This window comes from Fistularia commersonii, chromosome 1, assembly GCF_037954325.1.
Source record: "Fistularia commersonii isolate RoL2024-O1a breed Wild chromosome 1, RoL_Fcom_v1.0, whole genome shotgun sequence".
NCBI lineage: Eukaryota > Metazoa > Chordata > Actinopteri > Syngnathiformes > Fistulariidae > Fistularia > Fistularia commersonii.
This window is the reverse complement of record NC_141284.1, coordinates 16,143,594-16,167,383: the sequence shown is the minus strand read 5'-3', so window position 1 is coordinate 16,167,383 and position 23,790 is coordinate 16,143,594. Positions and strand designations below refer to the sequence as shown.

Genomic DNA, 23,790 nt, shown 5'->3' with positions numbered 1-23,790 from the left:
AGTGAAAATGGTGAAGGAAAGTGGGGGGTGGGTAATCTACATGAGTGAACAGGAATGGGGTGATTGGAATCATCAAAAGTGAAGGGAAAGACTCAGTTGCTTCATCGATCATTAAATTGTTTCAACAATTGCTTTTTAAGATCGCCATTGCAGGATGGTATTGTTGCCCGGCCGCCACCGCTGCTGCCAATCCCAGAGCTCTATGACGTAGAGAAGAATTATGATTTCACAGATCAGCAATAGGGGCGTCTGACTGGAATCTGAAATTTTAATGAGAGACGGAAAGTGGACATCAAGGTCCACTTTGACTAAGTCCCATTCATTGGACAGCTCTGACCGTTAATCCATGTATTCCTGAGATTTAATCCATGAATGTCTGTTCTTGAATCCTGACCATGAATTCACAGCAGATGAATGTCTGAAAATTCAACGGTCAACTTCTTTATCTTTTCTTTAATCTGTCTTCTTGAGATTTAAGCCACAAATAGTTGACCTTCAATCCAGATCTTTCTAAAAATTTCTCCACAGCTTGTCCACATCATCAAATTATTAATCTGGGTTCCAATCATTTACACGAAAGAACATGTTCACTTTGAGTTTGACATTTTATCATTGCAATAAATGACAGAAATAGGTGAGATCCCAATTGCATCTGTAAGATGGCTAAAAGGCTGATTTAAGGCCATACTTTTAGATTCATGAGAAGTCCAATCACAGCTGTCCAGTGAATGAGCTACTGGTTAGTGGCATCGCTACCATACGGACGGTCCCATGTGAAATCATACTTGAAATGGGTGGATCGGACCTGAACAAGGTTAAATAGTGCTCGGCATTGATTCCAAACATTACAACATCCTTAACCAATAAAATGGCTTGGCCTAAACGTAGATTCAAAGTGCCTCCCAGCCTGAATCAGGCCCATGGCAGGCAAGCAGGGAGTGACCACGTCAACAGTTAAGTCACATTGATAGGGACGGTGAAGAGTTCCCCAACACGTCAACCAAGTGTTTCTACTGGTGTCTGATAGGAGAGAGGCAGGAGGTTATTGAGCACAGAGGAGGGTTGGGGTCCATCCGTCAACGGTCAACGTTTGGAACCTCCCCATAGCTGACCGTTATCGGCAAGGCAGCTGGAGAAAAAGACCTGCTGGCTCGGCCTGACGGCCAGCAAGCTCACTAGCCTACCTGCGGGTGAGCTTGGAGGTCAGCTTGGAGAAGAGGTTGCTGGTTCCGCGGCTGCGAGTTTGGGAGAGGGGCGTGGCGTCGTGGGAGAGGGTAGGCGAGGCTGGTGGGCCGTTGTATGTGGCAGTGCGGCGGTCCCTCAGCTGGCCGCCGTGAAAGGTGCTGCGGCTTGCGGTGCCTCGTGGGAAGCGCAGCCTATCGGGTGTGGTGGCGTTGGTGATGCTGTGGGTGGATGCTACCGGGTTCCTCTGGCCGCCGGGCGACACAGCAACACTGCTGAGGCGGAGAGGAAGAGAAACAAGTCACCACAGTTGCAGGTTTCAAAATAAAGGAGCGGCATTTTCCTCAGAGGGCATAAAGCTCAGTGATCTGGACTTCTGATGTTACTGCGATGTCAGGCAATGTTCCCCAACATCCTACATCTTAAAGTTACCTGCATGGAAACGTCACATGACTCTGGGACAAACAACGTCTTCTATTAAAGGCCTAGAAAAGGTTCTCTAGAATATCATAAATAGTCTGACATTATCTCTGATCTGCTGCTTTATAAATTGTATTTAAAAATCCCCTTCATTCTGGAAAACATTGTTTTATTATTATTAGTAGTAGTATTATTATGTTTATTATATTATATTTTTGTAATTACTGTGCGATTTGGCTTAAGGACATTTTTGGCTGATTTGCAGTAGTCTCAGGGGGACGATCAGATGACTTATTGAAATTTAAATTGTGCCTATTTTTCCCCCTTGAAAAAGATTCAGATTTTAAACCAGAAAGTACTTCAAGTCTAGATTCAAACACATTTAACAAATACATAAAATCCATACCATGTACTGATATTCATGGCCTGGACCAGAGGTCAATGATAACTTGTAGTCCAGAGACAGGAGCGAACGACCACAGAGGAAACACCTCCCCTCCTTCATCACCACCAGGTAGCAGTTGTTAATCCTACACTGTGTCCTGGCCTTGCCATTAATGAATGAGGCAGGTTAGAGTTCGACAGGGCAGGAAATTAAAGACTAGGCGAACAACTGCAGCAGCGGTTTAGCAGAAATCGTCTACTGGCAGTGATTAAAAAAAAAAAAAGAAGTCTACTTTTAATAAAATAAAAATGTTTTAATAATGTTTTAATAAAAACATTTACATTATACGTAAGATTGCCAAGTTTCAGTGTTCCATATTTCAACCCCCTGTAAATAATTTACCCCACCTGGCTACCTGAAAACCTCCACACCAGAGCAACCTGACCAGTAATGCTGAGCTTCAACTTCCATATGTATTGGTTCTGGTTTTGTTCCACTCCACCTGAGGAGCTTTGTTGATCGGAGTTCACCATCCCTGTTCAAAGTTGGATGGAAAGCAAACACTGGATGTGTCTCCAAATTAATTTCCCACCCTGGATGTCAAGCTCATTACTGATAGATCTAATCAGCAACATGATGTGCGGATGGTGCTGAAGCAGCAGGGGGAGCCGGTGAGCACCGGGGCCCTGCCATCACATTGGAGAGCAACAGGTGAGGGTGTCCCGAGGGTGTCCCTCACGGAGAAAATCAGGGGTCGATGTTGACGGGAGAGGACGAGGAGAGACCAGGTGCGGACTGGAATGAGCTTGTGATGATGCCATGAGCTCCTCCATGTTTGTGATTTTTCAGATAGATGGCGCCAACAAATGAAAAATATATTATCACACATGGAGTTGAAGAGATCGCCAGTTGAGACAATGGCTTTTGGGTGTGTGGATGGCAATTTTTATCTAGTCGTGCTTCCACTTCAGTGTCTGCATCAGCTCCCACCATCAGCCAGGAGGGGGTGGAGTCACAGTTCCATCCACTGAAATGCTGGATTGTATCATCATGAACAAAGGCATCTCCACAGCCACTTGTTTAGACATTCTGTCCTTTCTATTTGGTCCGAACTAAAAAAGGGGGGTGACTCACCCTTCACACAAGACAGTTCAAGTTTTTGTCCAATTCTACCCTGTTTGGAGTGTCAACTTCTTTTTACAGTTTTGACTTTCAGACAAATTACAAGGAATCTAGGCTACTTTTAGGGTTAGAAGCCACAGGTGGCACTGAGGATCCAATGAAGATGGACCTTGCACCTTCATAGAGTTCTCCACCCAGAAACATGGAGCCTGGTGTAGGTTCTGATTTGACAATGACCTTTGTTCATCAGATCCTTATCATCTCCTTCAATCCAACTTGTCAATGTCCAGAGTTGACTCAAGTTCCTCCCCTGGCGTCTCCAGATCAAATCTCAAAGGAGAACTTTCTTGTTTTCCTTGGCTCGTGTGACAGTGTGACAGAGTGTGACAGTGACCACAGACCAAATGTCTGCTCCAGCCCATCAGAGGGCAAGAACTTAAATCTCAAAAATGTGCTTGTACGGATCCCCGTTATCAGGAAGTGTGATTAAAGGGTTCATTTCACACCCCTTAAAACCCACAGATGAGCCCAGTGTGTGACAAAAGGACGAGATACCTGATCCGAAATGTTTACACATAATTGCCGAAAGGTCCAACCAGACCAAACTGGTGTAAAAATTTCTTGAATCCAAAGGATTTTTGAAACTAATTTTGAGACGACAATGAGTTAACCTGAACCTCTCACATTAGTTATTCTAGCCTCTTGAGAAGGCAGAACTAACAGAATGCAAACCTGTGTTGCCTCCGCCCACTCTGTTCCCGTCATGTATCAAATTTCTGAAGAAACCAAAGCATTTGTTGTACTTCAGCTGGGAATGAATTCAAGACTGTTTTCCTCCTTGCGGGAAAGTTTCCGTCAACATAGTTCCACATGAAACCTCTAATAATGCGCTCCATGTTCCTCGAACGAACCAGGCCGTGAGGTCTTAAAGCAGAAGAGAAACCCTGCGCATTAATTTCCAACCACAGGGGGCAGTACAGACCTGGATAGGGAGGTTGGTGGTGTGTCATTCATGCAGCTCACTAACCATTGCAACACAGGATTACTTAAAATTCTGTTTTCCAACCTGAGTGATGGGCAAATATCAGCCTTTTAACTTGGGCAGGCTGGGTTCAATGAGAGCCTGGATGCTCCTGAGACCAAAGATGGCCGCCACTGAAATGTGCAGAAGGACTTCCATGTTTTGCTTCCTTCAAAAGATAGAGACCTTTCACTGAGGGAGAAAAACGTTCACAGGTCTTCTCACCAAAACAGCAGCAGCAAATCATCTGGTTACATGTTTCAGATTGTTAGCACTCATTTTGTGACTGAGGGGTTGTCCCATCACACATTCTGTCTCTGACAGGGGGAGGCAGGCCAAGGCCCCTGGACTCCAACAAGACCTGAGACCAAGACTTTGACCTTGGAGATAATTTGGCTCTGGAGATGCCGGATAAACTTTAAAAGCGTCTCGAATATAAAAATCTTAACAACCTCAAGCTTCTGGACTGAGAAAGACAGGGAAGATCAAGGAGGACATAGATTCTCTGACATCACACACTCCTGTGTGTGGCCCCTTCCTTCACCATGACTTCCTCAAGTTCATTGAGCAGACCAAACATAGTGGCCAATCACCATGAAGCAGCATTCAGGAAGCAAGGGGTGGTAGCCCCAATTGTGTTCAGGATAATTTTTTCCAATTGTAGCTGGGAATTATCTGACTATGAACACAATAACCTGATGTTTGAGTCAACAGTGACAGTTCAAAGGGTCCCCGCTCTTGGCTGATGGCCGGGAACGTATGTCAGGTTACCAGACAAAGTGGGCGGCACCATGGTTGCTGGCGGTGAATGACCAATGGTTTTAGTCGAGGGGAGGTGGGCAGGGTTAATGGCATGATGTGTGGGTTAGCGACGGTAGGGGAGAGAGAGGGGTGGAGACACAACGGGAGACAGACAGGGAGGTGTGGGAGGCCCCCGCCGTCTTACTTGGGCGAACAGTGGTCCAGAGCGTAGTAGGAGTGGGGCAGTGTGGCCCAGCCCGCCTGGTAGGCGGATAACGGGCCCACGGTTTGGTACCTCAGACGCACCGAATTGGACGAGGCACCGAACGCGGCACCCGCAAAGGCAGAGGAGGGGCCAGCGGCACAAGCCATCTCAGTGATGCTGTCATGCCACAATGAGCCCCGCCCCCAAACAAACACAGAGAGAAATGAACACAAAGATGACGAGAAAAAAAAAAGGAGAAAAGTCATAAAGAAAGAAAAGGAACAGAAACACAAAACAAGGTAAAGAAACAGAACCGGAACCAGAGCCACCAGAACCAGGTCAGTCTGGGTTTGGAACAGTGTCTTGAAATCAAACCTGAAGAGCAGGAAACTCCCAGATGCTGAGGGATGTCTCCGTCTGCTTCATTGGCCAGTGTTTGTGCAGACGGATTAAATAACATCACTTCATATACAGTCATATACAGTCACACTTTCAACTCCAGTAAAAAAACAAAACAAATTCAGTGTGAAAAAACTGAGATGGGAATAAAATGGTAAAGTTTAAAGTAACAAACTTTTTAATAGCCTAATAGCATTACTATGTGACCTGATTGGACAACATTTCCTCTGTCTGCCTGAGGAAAGAAGAAGTGGTGGGTGGAGCTCTCACCTGTTTTCCTTGCCATTGGGAATTACTGACAGGCGGTCCGTGTTGTTCCTGTCACTGCAGACGTACGTGTTCCTGCGGGTCATTCCTGCCGAGGCTGTGTTATTCTGAGAAGAGAGGAAGGAAGTCAGTTGACATCTCATGCTCAGACACTCTGTTGGAAGCCCCCACGTTCTAGACCAGCGGTTGGAAACCTATGGCTTGCGAGCCATATATGGCTCTTTCGGTGACAGCATTTGGCTCCCAGTCAATTTTGAGTTGAAAAAAAAAAAAAAAAAAAAAAAAAAAAAAAAAAAACGGTTTGGAACTTATTTTCAGATAAATTTCACGAGTCACCCATTGGTCGGGTCGGGAACCAATAGCTTCCGAGCATGTCCGGGTAATTGTAAAGGTGAAGAAATTAATTTTTCAGATAGCCAACTACTTTATCCGCTTCAACCCTTGTAACGAAAAAGATGTTGAAAAGAACAAAAGACAATGATTAACGTGCATTCCAGGCTGCGTGGACAGAGGAATTTGCATTTGGATCTGCGGTATGTCTAATATGCAATAATAAAATTGCATCAATGAAACGGTCAAATATAAAGCGGCACTTCAAACAAATCCATGCAGCACCAGAGGTCGCATTAAAAGTAACACAAATTTAATTTATTATTCATTAAAATACTATATGGCTCTCAATGAAATACATTTAGAAATATTTGGCTTTTAAGGCTCTCCCACTAAAAAAGGTTCCTGACCCCTGCTCTTGACTAATATGACAGAGCCTTCAGGGAGTGGCATAGACTCACGCTGTGGCCTGTGGTGGCGCCTTTCCTGCGGTCGGGGATGTCTGCCTTGTTGGGGTTGTTGGCGTTGCCCAGCAGTGGGCTGGAGGGGGGGGCACCGCGGCTCCCCGGGGTGCTAGGTTTGCGGAGCTGAACCCCGCCCTCCTCCTTGGTGTTGTTCTCAGCTGTGGTGGTCTGGCTCCTCTTTGGATGGGGGGGAACGTTCTGCCCAACTGTGGGTGGGAAATCATCTCATTAGCGTTGTCTGGTTCAGCTGGAGGTTACAACTCGTAATTAGCTCTGGTGTGACAATCCCTAACTGCTTCAGAATTTAAACTGAAGGTGTGGTGATACCACCAACCTCTTCCTCCTCCTCCTCCTCTTTCTCACCTTGCTCACTGTAGCGCCTCTGCTTGTGGTTGGAGGAGACGCTCCGATGGACTTTGAGGTGGGCGGGTGACTGGCCGTTCAGCTCGCTGTTGGGTCGGGATTTGGCCAGAGACAGGTTGCTGCTGGAGGCCGACTCACTGGGCTCCAGCTGGGAGATATAACACACACAGCGGTTCTACCATCTACTTGCCAGGAAATACATGCTTCACATTCCCGTTGAATGCTTGAGGAGAATCCTACCTCAGAGGCCTTCCTGCCCAGCAGCAGATAGGTGGCCGTTATCTCGTCGTACTTCATCTTGGCCAGAGAGTCCTGGATCTCTTCCAGGTTGTAGCCCATCCCCACCATCACATCTACACACACACAAGATACTTCATCACTACCAGAAAATCAAGATGTAAATTTTTAACATTTTGGCCCTTGCAGCTCACTTATCAAAAAGAGCTTTGACATGAATGCCTATGGGGTAGGGTGGAGATAAAAAAAAAACTCGAAAATATACAGTCAATTTCACTTATTTTTTTCATTAGAATTTCAGATTTTTTTAATGAGCCGCTATCTTCATTCACAGTTGCTGTAAAAAAGAATGAAGAAGAATTGAATTTTGTGATCTTCTAGCTGCATTTCGGTGTTGAAGGGATCACGTGTGTGAGATGATTGGGTGTGCAAGGAGGTCATGTGATCATGAACTGTGCAGAAGTGCTCTACGGAGAGCATGTGCCGTAGCATGAACGGGCATGGACACCTCCTCCCCTCTCTGAAGGATGAGCAGCTATTAAACATTCAGTTCGGTGTGTATTTATAGCTTTGCGAGGACCCACTTCATAGTAACGAGGACGTTCCTGCTCTCGGCAGCCTCAATGGTCACATGGCCGCAGCCTGCTGCCAAACTCCAGTTATCCTTCCTCACTGTAAACAACATCTTCGCCACCTTGAGACATTTACTGGTCACTTTAATTAAAACCGTGATTTTGACTTTATTTTTAACCTTTCTCATCTAGATTGGCTGATAATGTCTTGGAGAAGATGCTTGTATCATCCAAAAAAAAAAAACCTGAAACCGATGATTCAAACATTGGAAACAACATAAACAAAGTGTCACAAAAAGGAAAATATTAATTAAAAAAAAAAAAAAAAATTCAAAACATTATGTCCAAAAAATAAATCCCCTAAAGAAAAATATCCACCAAAAATTTCTTAAAACAAAGAAGCGATTGATGGGTAGTCTGAGTAATCATCTATAGTTTGAGAATGCATCTGAAAAAATGCCTCTGCAATAAGCCTGAGAGAATATTTGAAAATTAATTATTACACAAAAAAAAAAAAAAAAACCAACTAAACCTAGTTATCTAAAAAAAATAATGTTGTAACATTCATTAAGGACTACCTGTCAACAAGAAAATCCCTTAAGATAATGAAATTCATTAAGATAAATGAATGACCTGATAGGAGCTTTAAGAGCCTGAAGACCAAAGAAACGTCCTAAAATCCTCTGAATTTGATCAGGGACCAGCAGGCAGCTGACTGCTCTGGAGTCGGGGGAAGCTCTTATGTAAACCACTCTATGAATTATTCAGGTGGAGGGATTCCTCCGCGGGTGGAGGGGAGGCTGTCTCTCCTCACGCTGACGACAGACGCCCCCTTTCCCCCTCAAAAAGCTCTCGTTATGCAACACCTTTGAAGAGCCTCCTCCTCTCGGCTTCCCTGTTTTTTATCTGTTCGCATTTGGTCTCTCAGGCAGCAAAAAACAAGTGAAGACCCCCCCCCCCCATTGGGAAACAATGAAACAATGAGGAAAGAGAAGTCAGTCACCTATCCTCTTTTGGTCAGTGATGTCCAGCTCTGGCTCCACATACGGCTTCAGCTCGTCCTCCTCGAAGCCAGCGTTGATCCATCGATCCTTCATGATTTGCTGAAAGCATTCAGAAAACATTCAGACTGCTGCTCGATGATGTCACAGGAGAGACAATGAACGAAGTGGCTCTGCTCATTTATTCAATGAGATGAGAATTGACAGAAAAATCAACTATCACCTAATAAGTGGCTTAAAAAAAAATAAAATAAAAAAAAAATTTTTTAAAAATCACACACAAAATATCTCAAAATAGCAGGTCTCATTCATAAAACTGTTAACAGATTTATTCAATAGTTAAAATGATTTGTAAAGATCATTATGGCACATCTCAATAAAAGTGGATCCAAACTAGAGGCCAATTTGCATTGATGTTTCAAACTGTCATCACGACAAGCTACAAATTATTTTTGGTGTGACAGCAGGAAATGACATCACGTTGTGTGCTCCACTATTCTTCAGTTTGCTTTTTAATCAACAGCCAAATTAATTATCATTGATCAGCCTGTGATGAGACCACAGGCCGCATCCACACGATCAAACCCACATGACACTGCGTCACGCCATCCTGATGTGCGAAAAAGCAAATCACTTCAAACCAGATTTCCAGGAATAATCTGACAGATTAGGATTAAACCAGGTCTCCCATTACATCACTTTTAACTCGATTTATTTCTTTTCTTACTTATCCTCATTTTGAACATCATCATCATGCTATTTTCTGGTTATTTCTTGTGAAATTTCAGCACTTTTTAAAATTAATTCTGGTTTAATTTGAAGTAATCATGTAATTACTTGTGGCTCATCTTCCGGTTGCGTTTAGGACAATGCTTGGGGGAGGCATGTGTATGTGGGAGGGACGGGGGTATTGTGTCCAGAACTAGGAAAGACAAGGGGAGGTTTTCAGTGATGCCTGAACAGTAAAGAGGTGGAGTGGGGGAGGAGGTCACGGTGAACCATGGTCTCCATCTATGGGTGATGATGCAGGTGGAGGATACATGAGGTTCTTTGATGGTGAGAGCTGGTTAAAAACTTAAGAGGTATATTTACATTTTCTGTGTCCTCCCTCACCTCGAGAGTCCCCCGCTTGGCCGGGTTCAGAACCAGGAAGCGCTTGAGGAGATTCTCACAGTCCGTTGACATGTAGAAGGGGATGCGGTACTTCCCTCTCAGAACCCGCTCGCGCAGCTCCTGCATATAGGGGGATCATCAGATAGGTGATTTTTTTTGGGGGGGGGGGGCTGAACACACCGTAAAAAGAACCATGGATACTCCTGTCAGGGCTCCTCATCATGTAGTTCCACGAAAAAAAGTCAGCGGCAACATGTCTTCAGAAACAACATTATTGACAATGCACAGTCAAAAAGTCAAAGTACTTATTCAGTACTTATTAGTACTTATTGATTAAATATACTTTTGAGTGAACGAGGATGATGGGAAGAACTGTCACGTTATCTGGACGTTGTATCTTAGTTAGTTCTTAGTTAAACTAATATCAATATTTTGGGTTGAGATCCCATGACATCACAAAATCCATTTAAGCAAACTGATGACGACTTTGATTGATCGACTGATAGATTGAGGGAATTTTCACGCTGGAAATTCAAGTTTCAATCATGGATCAATGCCAAAGACTTCTTGAGCACTTATTAGGGCACACGATACAGGTGAACTTCAGTCCAGAGGTCAGTTCACCTTGAGGTTCTGTCCATCGAAGGGCAGTGACCCGCTGACCAGCGTATAGAGAATCACACCGAGGCTCCAGACATCCACCTCCGGCCCGTCGTACTTCTTCCCCTGGAACAGTTCGGGGGCAGCGTACGGCGGCGAGCCGCAGAACGTGTCCAACTTGTTGCCCAGGGTGAACTCGTTACTGAAGCCGAAGTCTGCGATTTTTATGTTCATGTCTGCATCGAGAAGCAGGTTCTCGGCCTGCGGAGGGAGCCAGAGGAGTCAGGGGTCATAAAGCTACTTCAGGAAAGAATACCTTTGATCCATATACTACCCAAATACATACATGCACAAACACTCGAGGGGTCATGTATAATCTGTAATTATCAAGCAAATACACACAAGAAATTAAACTAAAGATTGATGTCCTGATATTTTGAGTAAAAAACATGAGATTAAATCCTCATAAACTAAAAGATAAGATTACAACATTCAAATTTTTTCTCATAATATTCACTTTTTTCACCGCAGTTTCACCATTTTTCCCTAGACTATTTTTGACCTCATAATGGACGAGGCCCCGAATATTATTTCCTATTGAGTGTCCTCTGGAAACTATTCACTGAAAGTCTGGTTGTGACTGATTGATTGGTTCATAGGTGCTAATCAGTTGAAATATCGATCCAGTCTGTTTTCCTGACAGCTAGGATAGAAGACAGTGTCATTATTTAAAAAAAAAAAAAAAAAAAAAAAAAAAAAAAAAAAAAAAGATGGCTCAAGTGAAAACCAGTGAAGCCATTACATCAGAGGGGCCAATTGACAATTGATCAGATATTGATGTCTATTGATTGAACTATCTTTCCATGCAGTCAGAGGCGGCCCACAATAAAACAGAAGGAATCAATTGTCTACCAGTAATCACAATGCTGAGAACTAAGCAGGCAGATGAAGCCGAGCAGACAGACCAGAACCCCTAGGAAGTTCAGAACTGAAGGATTGAACCAGCAGGAGCTGGAGATCATAGTTTCTCAGTCTACAATCAGTCTACTATCAGCTTTAAAAGCCATCCAACTTTTAACCTGAAACAGAGTGAGATGTTTGGAAGAACATTAAGAAGGATGGTTTCCTGACCTGTACAGGATCAATTTAAAAGAGTTCAGTCATTAAATGAGTTATAAATCAACAAGAAATACTTAAAAATGCAACAAGGTGGCGGAGGAAAAAAAAAAAAAAAAAAAAAGACAAATTTGGTAATAAATTAATAAATGAGCAGGAACAAACCAGAGCAGCCTGAGGTTTGACACAGGCACGCACGCACGCGCACACAGACACAGAGCAAGAGTCTGCTCCTCCTCCTCATAGATGATTGATGAAGCTCTGGAGGGAAATGGGTTTCTCTTTGCAGAGAAGATAAAATACCAAAGCATCAATATTTAGATTTGGAGGCGTAGCAGGAGCAGGGAGGCAGCAGCATGAAGGGATCTGTGGGTGGGGGATGGGTGGTGACAGTGTTGCGGGGAGGGGGGCACCTTACACAGTCATCCCGCTAACACCAGATGAGGATTAGATAATCCTGCATTACTCCCACCACGAGAAAATTACAAATGCCGTCATAAATGTGAACCTACTGGAGCTCAGCGTTTGTTTGATACTCATTGTATCTGCACTATTCCCATCATCACTGTTTCTCAAGCACTTTGGGATTACCTTCATTTGAAGTTTATTTATTTCATTCATCTCGTCAATTTCAATATCATTTTGAAGATTCCAAATGAACAAACAGCCTGGTGACTGATGGCATCACTTGTGATTTCATATACCATTTATAATCCAATTGTATGTTTGTCCTTTACTGCCCCTGATAATGTCATACTGAGCGTTTTAGGTATTAGTTTATTTGGAGGATTGCCTCTGGTATTCTTACATCCTTAAACGATTTTCACCATGGAAACGAGGCATGACCAATTCAAGTGTCGGTTTCAGTTTAAAAACATTCATTGATAAAATGTGGTATATGAAAAGCCTGGAAGTTCAGCCTATAGATGTCACTATGGGAATGACGATCAGCTCCGACCTCGAGAAATAAGCTTTATTTTCAGCAAGTAGTTCCTTTTCCCCTACTTTATCACAACTACCTATTGAGGGCCAAGTGGCCCATGACGATCAGAATGATGCTGTGACGTCAATGAACTCACCTTGAGGTCTCTATGAACAATGTGCTTCTGGTGGCAGTACTGCACGGCTGATACAATCTGCAGAGGAGGAAGGAGAACACAGCAGGTCAGCTAGTGTGAGCTGGATCAGTAGAGGAATAGCAAACGTGACGGACTGCAGGAGAGCATGGGAGGAGGACTGACGAGAAGCAGGAGATCTAAGTTTCCAGTTACTGGTTCTCAATGAGTTTCATCTTTGTGAATGAAATGCAAAATCTGACATTTGCAGGAATGCACTCATCCCTCACAATGGCATGTGGACTGGTCAATTATGAGGCCCTTTAGCACCAGATGTCTGGTCTGTCTGGTGACGTCACGTGACCACATATTAGCTTGGAGGAAGAGGCCAGGGATGTGTGTGTATGTGCGTGTGCGAGAGAGAGAGAGTAGAGGGGCAGAGGTGTGAAAGCAGAACACTGCGGGGGCAGGAAGCTGGGTACCTGTCTAAATTTAGCCCTGGCCTCCTTTTCCTTCATTCGTCCGTGAGCAACCAGGTAGTCGAAAACCTCTCCTGAAAGAAAGACATGAAAGAGAGAGAATCAGTGTTTGAGACGATATAAAAGTATCTGTGAATTTGTGTCATGGCCCCCACAGGAAGACCAGAAGACAGGTGCCCTCCTATGAATCATGAAACAGAGGCAGACCTCATGAGTTAGCCTAGCACAACAACGAGCAGCATGTTGGATTGACAGCCAGGGACACACACTTCATCCACCAATGGATGTGACCGGATGGAGTGCCGAAGGCTCATAGTCACATGACAGAAAGTAACAGTGAACGTCCAGCTCCAGTCTTCTCGGTTGTGGTTCTCACAGAGCAAGAACACAATAACCCTCCTCTGCTAGTTCAGCCCTTGGCTACTTTGGAGAGAATAATTTCATCTGATGTTTCTTCTAGAGTGTCAATGTTCTCAGAACCAACAGGTCAAATCAGGAGATCTAACTGGGTCAGGACTCAGCTGCTTTTTCCTACCTCCATTGTGATGTCTCTCCATGTCAGAGGGCAGAGAAAACTCATCTCAAGAGGGTTTCCGATGATAAACAGAACCAAAATCCAGCCAGAATGGGAAGGGGAAAAAACGAAAAAAAAATAGTGCCCTTTTTATGAATTCCTGCTCAGCAGCATTTGTTAGCACAATGACAATCAGACAATTCCTTGGATATTTCTGTTCTGAATGACTTGGTTCCTGTGTGACGAAGACATTTCTGTTTTACAGCTCGTCCTTCAGCTCTGACGTGATGACGCCAAAAATGTTCCTCTAAGAGACCAAGACAGAGAAAAGTGGGTCTTCACTTAATTAGAAATACCTTCAGGGTGATTCCCCCAAAGAACTTTCCTTCACAGCTGCCATGCACGGTCACCCATGTGCACGACCAGAGGCTGTTTCTGGATCTCCACCCAGTGCCTCCTGGAGGCACCAGCTGCTGCCAACCCTAGCCCCCTCCAAATGCTTCCCGGGCAACACCTGACCACCTTCACCTGCGTTCTGATGCAATTCCAGTGCTCAACGTGCGTGTTAGCATATGGTCAGGCAAATGAATGGACCCAATCATGGAAAACCCTTCCTGGCTCAAAGCACTGACCGGCAGAAGCATTCACACACACAGAGGTTTCTAGATATCACAGTTCCTAATGTCTGAATAAGTATTAATCAAGACACCTTCAAGGTCCTGTTCCCCTTTTGTTTACTTCAAGCTACGACTGGCTCAACCTATGACCAATCAGTGTACAGTAATGGGTGAAAGACAAACCAGTTGGAGATCGGAGGCCACAATGCTGGATGATGTTCAATAATAATCCAGGGTTGTGGCTGGACAAGGTGTTAATATGGAATATCGTCAGAAGTCCAGGAAATATGATTCTTCTTCAAGAAAAGACTTGAAATTTTTCCTTTAAAAAGATAAATAAAACGTTCATTGCTGAGGGGCATCTTTGATTGTCAGCAAGGTAGTCTGATTGGTCAGGCAAGGGGAAGCCATGTGAAATCAGATGGAGAGGGGGAACAAATGGAAGGACAACAAATGGAAGGCCAACAGAAAATCAGTGTTGGTGTGTAAATAAAGCAGAGGCCCCTCCTTGAGAAATGTTTCTAGGAGCAAGCTCACTATGGAGATTGTCTTGTCACTTGGAGACAACCAGCTGAACATGGAAATATCCAGGAAATGTTTGAAAGAGAACAAATCTCCAGAAAACCAAGTAAAAAATACTAAACACAGGACTAGTCATGGTGCTCATTATCATGTTGAAACAACTGGAAATGCTCAGAATGAAAACGGCCCCTCAGAGGACAGGTGAAATGCCCCCCCCCAAAAAAAACAAATAGAACACGTCTGGGTTCTACCAAAATGTTCAACAACAGTTACTGTAACATTGTCTTGCACTCCTTTCTTTTGGAATGAAAGCTGGAAATCCACCTACATCCTTTGTCAGGAAGTATCATGCATTTACCAAGCCAGAGGAACAACAGGTCAGTCTAACTGCCGATACTGGCAAGACCACAGGGGGGCACCAACCAGACAGAACTGGTCTGTGCTAAGTCTTAAGGGCTGAAAGACTGACCGCTAGATCCTGGTGTTGATCAAAGATACTGTGACCTCAGCAGCGAATATCTGATTTTACAAGCGAGTTGCTCGCAGCCCCAGCAGATCCTGTTGTTACAGACTGCTTGATGTAATTTTCTTACATACAGTTTTACATATCAAAACTTTTTTTTTTATGACATAATTGTGCAACTTCTGGCAGTTCCGTCTGCAATTAAGGGACACTAATCTGCCGAGCTTCCGAGAAGGGGATGATGGTCCTCTTGAGATTCCGCTCCAATTCTGAGTAAATCAATGCCGACCTGAGAGAAATATTAGATTTACTTCATTAAGATGTAATTTAATTGGCCAGCGATCAGAGCTCCAGTCCAGGCGGTAATGTGATTTGCTCCTCGGCAAGCGGGTCTTTGCAATTTATCGGTTGCACTCGCCTCAACAGCCCAATTTCGACCCTTACAGCAGATCAATGGCTGGCTTTGCTTTTCAGGTTGTGTGTGTGTGTGTGTGTGTGTATGTGTGTGACACCGCATTTAATGAGATAAAGAGAAATGAGCCGTCAAAGCAGACATGGACGGCAGCAGCTACTTGGTCGAATGAAACTTTTGATATTTACCCAGAGGCAAAAAAGGGCTGGACAGCCTCTCCATTGATGGACTTGCTTATGTAATCCAAACATGGAGGCAGTTTGACCCATAGGGACTGACACAAGGAAGAGACGTTGGACGTGAGAGGAACCAAATGTGAAATAGAACACATTCCAGGAGTAAAGCCATAATGTATTGATATTTTTACATTTTTTAACTAGAGCCCATGTGAGTGCACGTGGTGCCAGGAAGCAGCTGTGTGACCATCCTAGCGTGTCGGGAAGCAACGGCTGCCTGCTGGAGGGGAATGGAGTTTCACTTCCTGTTGGCCCAGCTGCCCAGCTGACCGTCAGTTGTTGTGAAAATTCTGATCCATCTGTATGGTAACTGAGACTGAACGTCACTTTAACTGATTCGTGACCATGTTTGATTAATAACCACCATGGATAACATAGTTATGCAACATGTAATAATACACAAACCCATTCAACCCGCAGTCAGCTGACTGTATCTGTGGCAGAACATGTTGACTTACTGATCAATAGTTTCTGTCAAAGATCCGATAACCTTCTATCTAATGTCTCTGCTTGATGTTAACTTTGTTCAGACATTGCTATTTGGTTGAATGCAGGTTGTGATGTCAATGTAGTAACTTTGGATGTCCAACCATTCTGATTTAGATCCTGCTGTTTATGTTGAGTTGTTTTCAGGTTGCTAAATAACAAATGCAACCTGGCCAGAGCCCAGATGAAAATGTAGGGACAAGAAGTGGTTTTGGCATCTTTCGAAGCCTGAGATTTAGCCTAAATGATTCCAGTGAATCTCCTTGATGCTACGTTTGTCTCATATCCAATCATCCAGTTCTGATCACGTTCTGTGTCTGAGCTGACCAACTGAGACTCCAGGCTTCTTGAGTGTTGGGATTGAGACTCAAGTATGACCTTTAAAAACAGGAATCCTTTAAAGAAATGGAGAAAGTCCATAGAGACCTGCCGCTGATGTTGAAATGAAATAAATTAAAGGTCAGTTTAAATTCCACTTCCTACTGCAGTTTGACTCTAAACAGAAGGTTGGACCCACTCTGATCATCTCCCAGGTGTTTCCTGCTGCTCCAAGTGTGAACGGGTTGGTATCTGTCCGAACCCGTTCAGAGGAGCTGATGGAGTGCCACAGAGTTTCTTGTTAACGAAGCGCTGTTGCCAGGAAGAATGAATAATTAACAGGTCTATCTGTCAAGTTCTGTCCAACTAAGTGCCAGCCGAGATGGGGGCAGCGCCACTTAGCTGATAGACCCGATCACCTCAGGACCTGCTTAAAACTCTCCATGTTCGTTCAGATGGTGTCAGGCCATCATCCAACTAGGACAGTGACAGGCTGAAACAGTAAACGTACGTGAGTGTGTGTGTGTGTGTGTGTGTTTCCTTCAGGCGGTGCCTCACCTCCGCTGGCATACTCCATCACCAGATAGAGTGTCCTCTCTGTCTCAATGACCTCGAAGAGTTTGACTGAGAAGAGAAGAAAAGTCAAAGATTTACCCAATTCTGCAGGTGAAGAGTGTACTGGGCTAGCAATGACCATCAACATAGACAGCCAGGAGCACCTTAAACATCTCCAAGATTGAATGTCTACATAGTGTGTTTCTGGGGTGGGGGGGACAGTGTCACATGTTCATATGGTCTTGTGCAGGTTTGACCTGATGGTGTGGACACTGCATCAAGCACTATTCTTATATCAAGGTGCATGCGTGCATGGGAGGGTGGGGGGGCTGTCTGTTGTTACAGTGATTGGAATTAAATTTTCTTTGGGAAGGGATGGCAGAGTGTCGGGTTAATGTGGAATCCTGGCTATCGGAACCAAACACACCCTGGCAGGCGAGTTAGACATGCATATGGAGGCAGTTTCTGGTGAACAAATGCAGAGAATTATTCTCTTGCAGACTTGGTCTGCAGACATCACTTTGGTCTCCATCTCTTTTTATTATTGTTTAGCAAACACTTAACATTCTAAGGCAGTGAATGATGCCTGGTCTTATTGGATGAGCTCTGGGGCCATAACACAGGAACATATTAGACTGATGTTTTTCTTTTCAAAAATTATGATTCACCATTTTCCCCACACGGTCAGTCTCAAGCTCACCTGCTTTACCGAAACACGTACAAACTGATGTTCACATCAAAGATAAGCAAAAGGGAATTGGAAAAAAACCCCACAGAAACTCGCTTAAAAATTCCAAACAAAAAATTTTGATAGGTCATCTATTATATCTGAGAAATCACCTGAAAAAACACAAGTAAAAATAAATGGGAAATAACCTCCCTTAATGCTCCTGTTGCTATAGAGACAGGAGTGGGTTTTCCAACATGAAGAGCCGAACCCAACAGACAATGAAGAACCACAGGAAACCAGCACCACTTCCTACGTGTCTTCGACTACGGTCACATGAGCAGCCATCAAACTGCTGTGCCATTGTTTTCAGAGGTGTGTGTGTATGGGGGGGGGGGGGGGGGGGGGTGCGCGCAGTGATACTTTCACTGCTGGCACTCAGCCACTCAGAAGCACAGCCAATGAGATGAGCAGCAGCACAAATACAAAGACTGATGGTACCATCAGGAAATGCAGCATGGAGCTGAACTGCCCCCAATACATGAGCTAATGGGGGTTTATGGATGAACACAATTGCGGGCTAGGTCTACATAAACTGCACAGCAAGGTGGGGGGACCTTGCAGAGACTGGAAAGGAAATCACTGAGATGACAGCAGGAAATGAATTACAATAATATTTTCTGGAATTAAAAATAACAATAGTTAAAAAATTCATATCCACGTTCCTACCCTACCAATTAGATCAAGCTTGTAGCTAATACGGCTAGAAACAAAACTGTGTCTGTTCAATACGTAGTTGGGTTGTTGAATGCTTTCCATGATGATATGCAGCATTGCCAATAGTCAGGATACCTTGTAGGGGTATCATGATAGATTTATTTGAATTAATCAAATACCTTGAATACTGATGCAATTCCATTGACAAAACAATAAAGGGACTGTTACTTCAATGACAGTGACTTTTAATATTCAGTGATAAATGAGTCAAATTCATATTTTGGACCTGTGATTTATCATCCATAATCGCTAGCCTGCTGTCATACAGTTCTCTTATCTAAAATCCTGATTGACACGGTGTCGGACACAGTCAGGACTTGTCAGACTGGAAGCAAAATTTCTCTGTTCGCTCAGAACTCAGAGAACTACTTCAAACAAGACTTTCCAGTCTGACACCTCTGCTTTTAGACAAAACCTTGTGCTAAGCTAAGCTTTCCCCTGTTAGGAATTGAAGGCAGACTGAGGACAAAGTGTTCAAACTTTCCAACCAATGGATTGTAGTTTTCTGTGTGTTTGTGTGTAGATCAGGTGTCTTGTCCTGCCAGTCCAGGAGCCCTATCGGGGTCCCAGTGTTCCTGTATCATGATTATATAATATTGTTGATGTCAGGGGGAGTTGGCACAAAAAAAAAGTTGAAGTGAAATATAATAATGCTATTTGGATGTGAAACAATATCAAAGGCTAATGTGTTTGAGGACTTGATATCAGGCTTCTACTAATATTGTCGTCATCAATAATATTAATATTTCTGAACCACGGCTTAGTAGCACTTCTAATAACACTACCGTCACCCTACCCCTGCAATGACTGATGCAACATCCCCTGGTGTTTGCAGATCTTACCTATGTTGGGATGGTTCAATATCTTCATTATTCGGACTTCTCTGAAGAGCTGAAAAACAAGGAGAAAAAAGTTTAAACCGCCAACAGCCTCAGAGTCCATATGATACATTCAGCTAGGAGAATTATATAAAATAAAGGGGTTCCCTTATCTTGAAGGACTAGTTATTAAGAAGTATTAAAGATATTATTAAGAAACATTAAGCTGTTGTGAGTGGAAGGTGTATTTCTGGACATGGAGACAAGATTGGATTATGAGGACGTTCCTCAGTTCTCTGTCAGGATCATTGACAGCAAAGATTTGTCTTGATATAGCTCTGACAGGGAGGAAATGCAGGGTGTGATTTCCTGCCCATCAATCTGAGGTCCTCCTTCTGAGTGCAAATTGAGTTCCTTTTGTAAGACGCTCTGTGTTGAGGTAATCACAGCCGAGCGAAGGCCTCTTCTACAGCATGGTCTGTTCCAAAATGTTATTGTGTCCAGGGCACTGATATTACTGAATTAAAGCAGTCTGATGGCTTCAGCTCCCCCCCCCCCCTTTGTTTTTTGGAGGGTTGAGAGGGTCTAAGTTATGTCTAACATCCATTCATTGCAGGTCAAAGCAGCCACAGCAGCAGATTCCCTGACAAATCCTTTGTATCCTTCCACCACACCAGAGGATGTGTAATTGAGAGTCTGTTAAGCAACCCCCCTCCCCCAACCCACCATCTCAGTGCCAAGGTGTGAGAGACATCAATATATGAGGAGGCAATTACAGAGAAGATGCAACCGGAATATAAACATTTACAGAGTGCACCAATGCCACAGATGACCACATGTGACGGATGAAGAATAATCCTTCGGTCCAGCGCGGGAAAACACCAGCAGGGACAATGGACAGATGGCAGCCTGACGCAGATATTCGCTTCAAGACTCCCCTACTGACTATTCTACAGTATGACCTGCAGTATGGTCAGTGGTTTCGGCCATAAACCTAGGCAGCATTAACTACCATACCCGCCTATATTTTAAAAAAATATAATAAATTGAAAAAAATAATGAAGTACTACTACCAAGAAATGGTACTCCCTCCCTCCCTAAATACCACTGAAGTAATAAAGGAAATCCCAGCTGGACATCATGTTTCTTTTGATGGGCTGCAAGGAGGTTGTTTGATAGACAAGAAGTGATTGACTTCAGATACACGGTCACAAGCAGTCAACGTTCGTAATGCCAAAATAAAAGCACAGCATAACTTTGACTTGTCATAAGTGAGCAAAAAAGTCACTTCCTGGTTGACCCTCATTGGCTGAAGATCTGCGTGTCAGTGTGTCAGGATCAATGATGAAACATATTTGAAGACATTTCTACTAAGAAATAAGACACAAACTCTTGTTTCATATTTTGGTTCAAAGCAGGGAATTAGACCAATCATGTCACATGTGTACGTTCATGTGACTCTTTGTGGTAAAGTGAGGATGGTAGGTTTGTCTTCACTTGAACACCCCATAAAGAAAAAAACTGATGTGTAATCAATCCTGTCGGACCAAAAAGGCAGACCAACAGGAGAACCGTATATGTTGGTTCTCATCACCCGGTGAGAACCTGCACTGAAAACCTTTACCAGAAGCCTCCGCATGCCAACTTTGAACCTTATAATTAGATTTTATAAGATGGTTTTCTTCAAGTGATACTGAACTGGCACAGACCAGTTTGACAAACCAGCCAGTCGTCCCTGAGCCACATCAACAGAACCTGGTGGAAAAAGTGACAACTCCCTTTATTTCACAAGGTTTAACGCTGAGTCAAGATGATGCCAAACAGACACACAAATGTTGCAGTGTGACATCTTCACCATGGAATGCCAGGGTGAAGTGGACCTCCCCTTTAACGCAATTCCTCCACAACCGGGCCAGTGTGTTTCTGTATCCCAGGATTGGAGTTTCGTGGTGAAAACACCCTGCAAAAGTGTCCTTCATCCTATGACAACATCATCACATTCCATAATGAAGATCTCACTGAGCGTGTTGTAACTTACTGTCATGACTCAGCAGCAATTGATTAGACAACGACCAATCAAGATGATGATATGTGTGTGTGTGTGTGCACACGTCTGTCAGTAAACACGCCACTCCTGGTGAAAAACAAGGAGCAGGAAAAACACAACATACATGGTGGCTGTCAGCTCCCAATAGGTCATGCGAACTGTCCATTAAGACCAAGTGATCAATCAAACCATTAATCCCTCACCAATTAACTTCACTGTTTTTACTTTTCTTTATTACTGTCTTTTCAAGACCATGGCCCTCAATCATCAACTGTGCGTAGGAAAGATTCTAAATTCTTGCACCGAACAAAAAATTTTGTGTGTGCACAAAAAAATCCATGTGCTCTCTTGTAAGTAATCTCTGTTGATAAATCCCACCTGTTTGAAACGGTAGTGGCAATCTCCTTACGAAGGCGTGAATGTATTTTTTCCCTTTCCAAAATCACCGCAAAGAGGGCGAAGAAGAGCAATGTCACCAACACAAAGATTGAGATTCTTTTAGAGGAAGTTGGAACAAATCACAAAATACCGCTTGGACGATTTAATGCAGGTGTGACAAACAAAAGAAAGAACTGAATGTGGGAGAAGGTAATGAGTGCAGCTAATTGTGTTGGATCAGAAGATTGAGCAGTGTAAGAAATGAAAGAAGTGGTGTGAGATAAGAGTCATTGCTAAAAAGCATGTCACGGCTCATACACTGCCTACAGAGATGTTAGAAGAACCATACGAAGCCCAGAAAATAAATTTGAATTCTTAGGAAAATCACCAATCAACCATCCTGAACGACTCCTGCTTGGAGGCAAAGAGCCACTGAGGTGTTCTTGCAGAATGAATGAGTCGTGTATTCCACCAGACCACAAGGCAATGTTTAACAGACATATGTGGATCTCAGATTACTTGCGCATTGATTGAATTAGATCCTTTCCTGTTCTGTAGCTGAAGTCATTGAATAATGATTTTATTGAGATGTGGGTGCAATCAATGGCTCAAATTATGTTTGGGAATCCTGCGATGGTGTGAAACCCTCGTTTAATATCGGCTTGATGGTGATGGCTGTTTGGGGACTTGATGTAAGCTGAGACCGGAGAAATTATCATCCAAACACTTCCGGTATGATTCTGTTTAATGTGGGCTGCGAAATGTTCTGGTGGCCAAAAATCCTATGGTGGACAGGACGTGGAGGCGTGCTGGGATGGCTTTAGTGTGTCTCCTCTTGCTCCAACATGAATTGTAAATCTTGGCATAAGCCAATCAAGGCCGTACCTGCTAAGAAGCCATTCTGTGCTCCCGCTGAGAGTCCGAAAACACACTCCTTTTATTCTCCAAATATCCTAGTGGTTCCAATATAAGCCATGGCATGTGCATTTCAAGTTCATTCCAGGGTTGTCCTGTCAAAGCTATCTTTTATAATCTGTTACACCAATTATTCAAATTGTCTAACAGCCACTGAGAAATCTTATTAATTAGAGGGAACAAGGGGCATGTGTGAAGTTTAACGTCGCTGACCACTGTGACTGGGTGCCGCCTGTTTGTAGTTTCATTGTTCTACCAATAGGTTTTGTGCATAACCATGGTAAGAGTTGTGTGTACGTTTAAGCACGTTCCTATGCACAAGTAGGATCTATTATAAGTTGATGAATCCGATACTTTGTGTGGAAATGTTCTCGTGCGCATGCGCATGCGCACACACACACACACACACACACACACACACACACACACACACACACACACACACACACACACACACACACACACACACACACACACACACACACACACACACACACACACACACACACACACACACACACACACACACACACACACACACACACACACGATAAATGAGGTCCAATGTCTAAATCACAAGCAATGTCTAAATCACAAGCAGAATCGCTTCCCAAGGAAAAGACCACCTATGCAAGGAGATTAACTTTAAAAAGCCCATTTTTGAGGATCAGTTGCAATACTGAATTTTGGCAAAAATAAGCAAGGGGGCAGGGGGTTACCTTAAAAAAAAAAAAAAAAATTCACGGAACTGATAGAACTGAGCCCACAAGTCCACTGGGCCCAGATGCTTGTCTGAGACGGACAAGCATGCGTGACATTTGCACACTCCAAGGCGTTTGACTGCAGTTACGCAATCCTGTGAAGATGAGACCCGTGTTCAGCAACGACCATGCCACTGGTTACACAACATTCAGCCTCCTTCGAGGTAACTGAGCACATGAAAGGAGGCTGCTGGATGAAGTTGCCACTCAGGAAACATCTGGAGTGTCCCCT

At 43.8% G+C, this 23,790-nt stretch overlaps 1 protein-coding gene across 24 annotated transcripts in view; it reads right to left on the bottom strand.

Annotated features, from left to right (window-relative positions):
- mark3a (MAP/microtubule affinity-regulating kinase 3a) overlaps nucleotides 1-23,790 on the bottom strand; it is a 41,752-nt gene that overhangs the window by 7,515 nt on the left and 10,447 nt on the right. For 5 of the 24 annotated variants that reach the window (XM_086151348.1, XM_086151410.1, XM_086151391.1 and 2 more), the window contains exons 4-16: nucleotides 19,482-19,530; nucleotides 17,199-17,264; nucleotides 13,076-13,146; nucleotides 12,618-12,674; nucleotides 10,447-10,683; nucleotides 9,802-9,942; nucleotides 8,712-8,811; nucleotides 7,140-7,252; nucleotides 6,900-7,047; nucleotides 6,534-6,742; nucleotides 5,746-5,849; nucleotides 5,077-5,253; nucleotides 1,185-1,457 (exon numbers count right to left, since the gene is read on the bottom strand). In XM_086151348.1, coding sequence (XP_086007474.1) covers nucleotides 1,185-1,457; nucleotides 5,077-5,253; nucleotides 5,746-5,849; nucleotides 6,534-6,742; nucleotides 6,900-7,047; nucleotides 7,140-7,252; nucleotides 8,712-8,811; nucleotides 9,802-9,942; nucleotides 10,447-10,683; nucleotides 12,618-12,674; nucleotides 13,076-13,146; nucleotides 17,199-17,264; nucleotides 19,482-19,530 — 1,745 coding nt within the window. The remainder of the gene's footprint in view (nucleotides 1-1,184; nucleotides 1,458-5,076; nucleotides 5,254-5,745; nucleotides 5,850-6,533; nucleotides 6,743-6,899; nucleotides 7,048-7,139; nucleotides 7,253-8,711; nucleotides 8,812-9,801; nucleotides 9,943-10,446; nucleotides 10,684-12,617; nucleotides 12,675-13,075; nucleotides 13,147-17,198; nucleotides 17,265-19,481; nucleotides 19,531-23,790) is intronic. The other 19 variants (XM_086151436.1, XM_086151489.1, XM_086151469.1 and 16 more) reach the window with 7 other exon arrangements.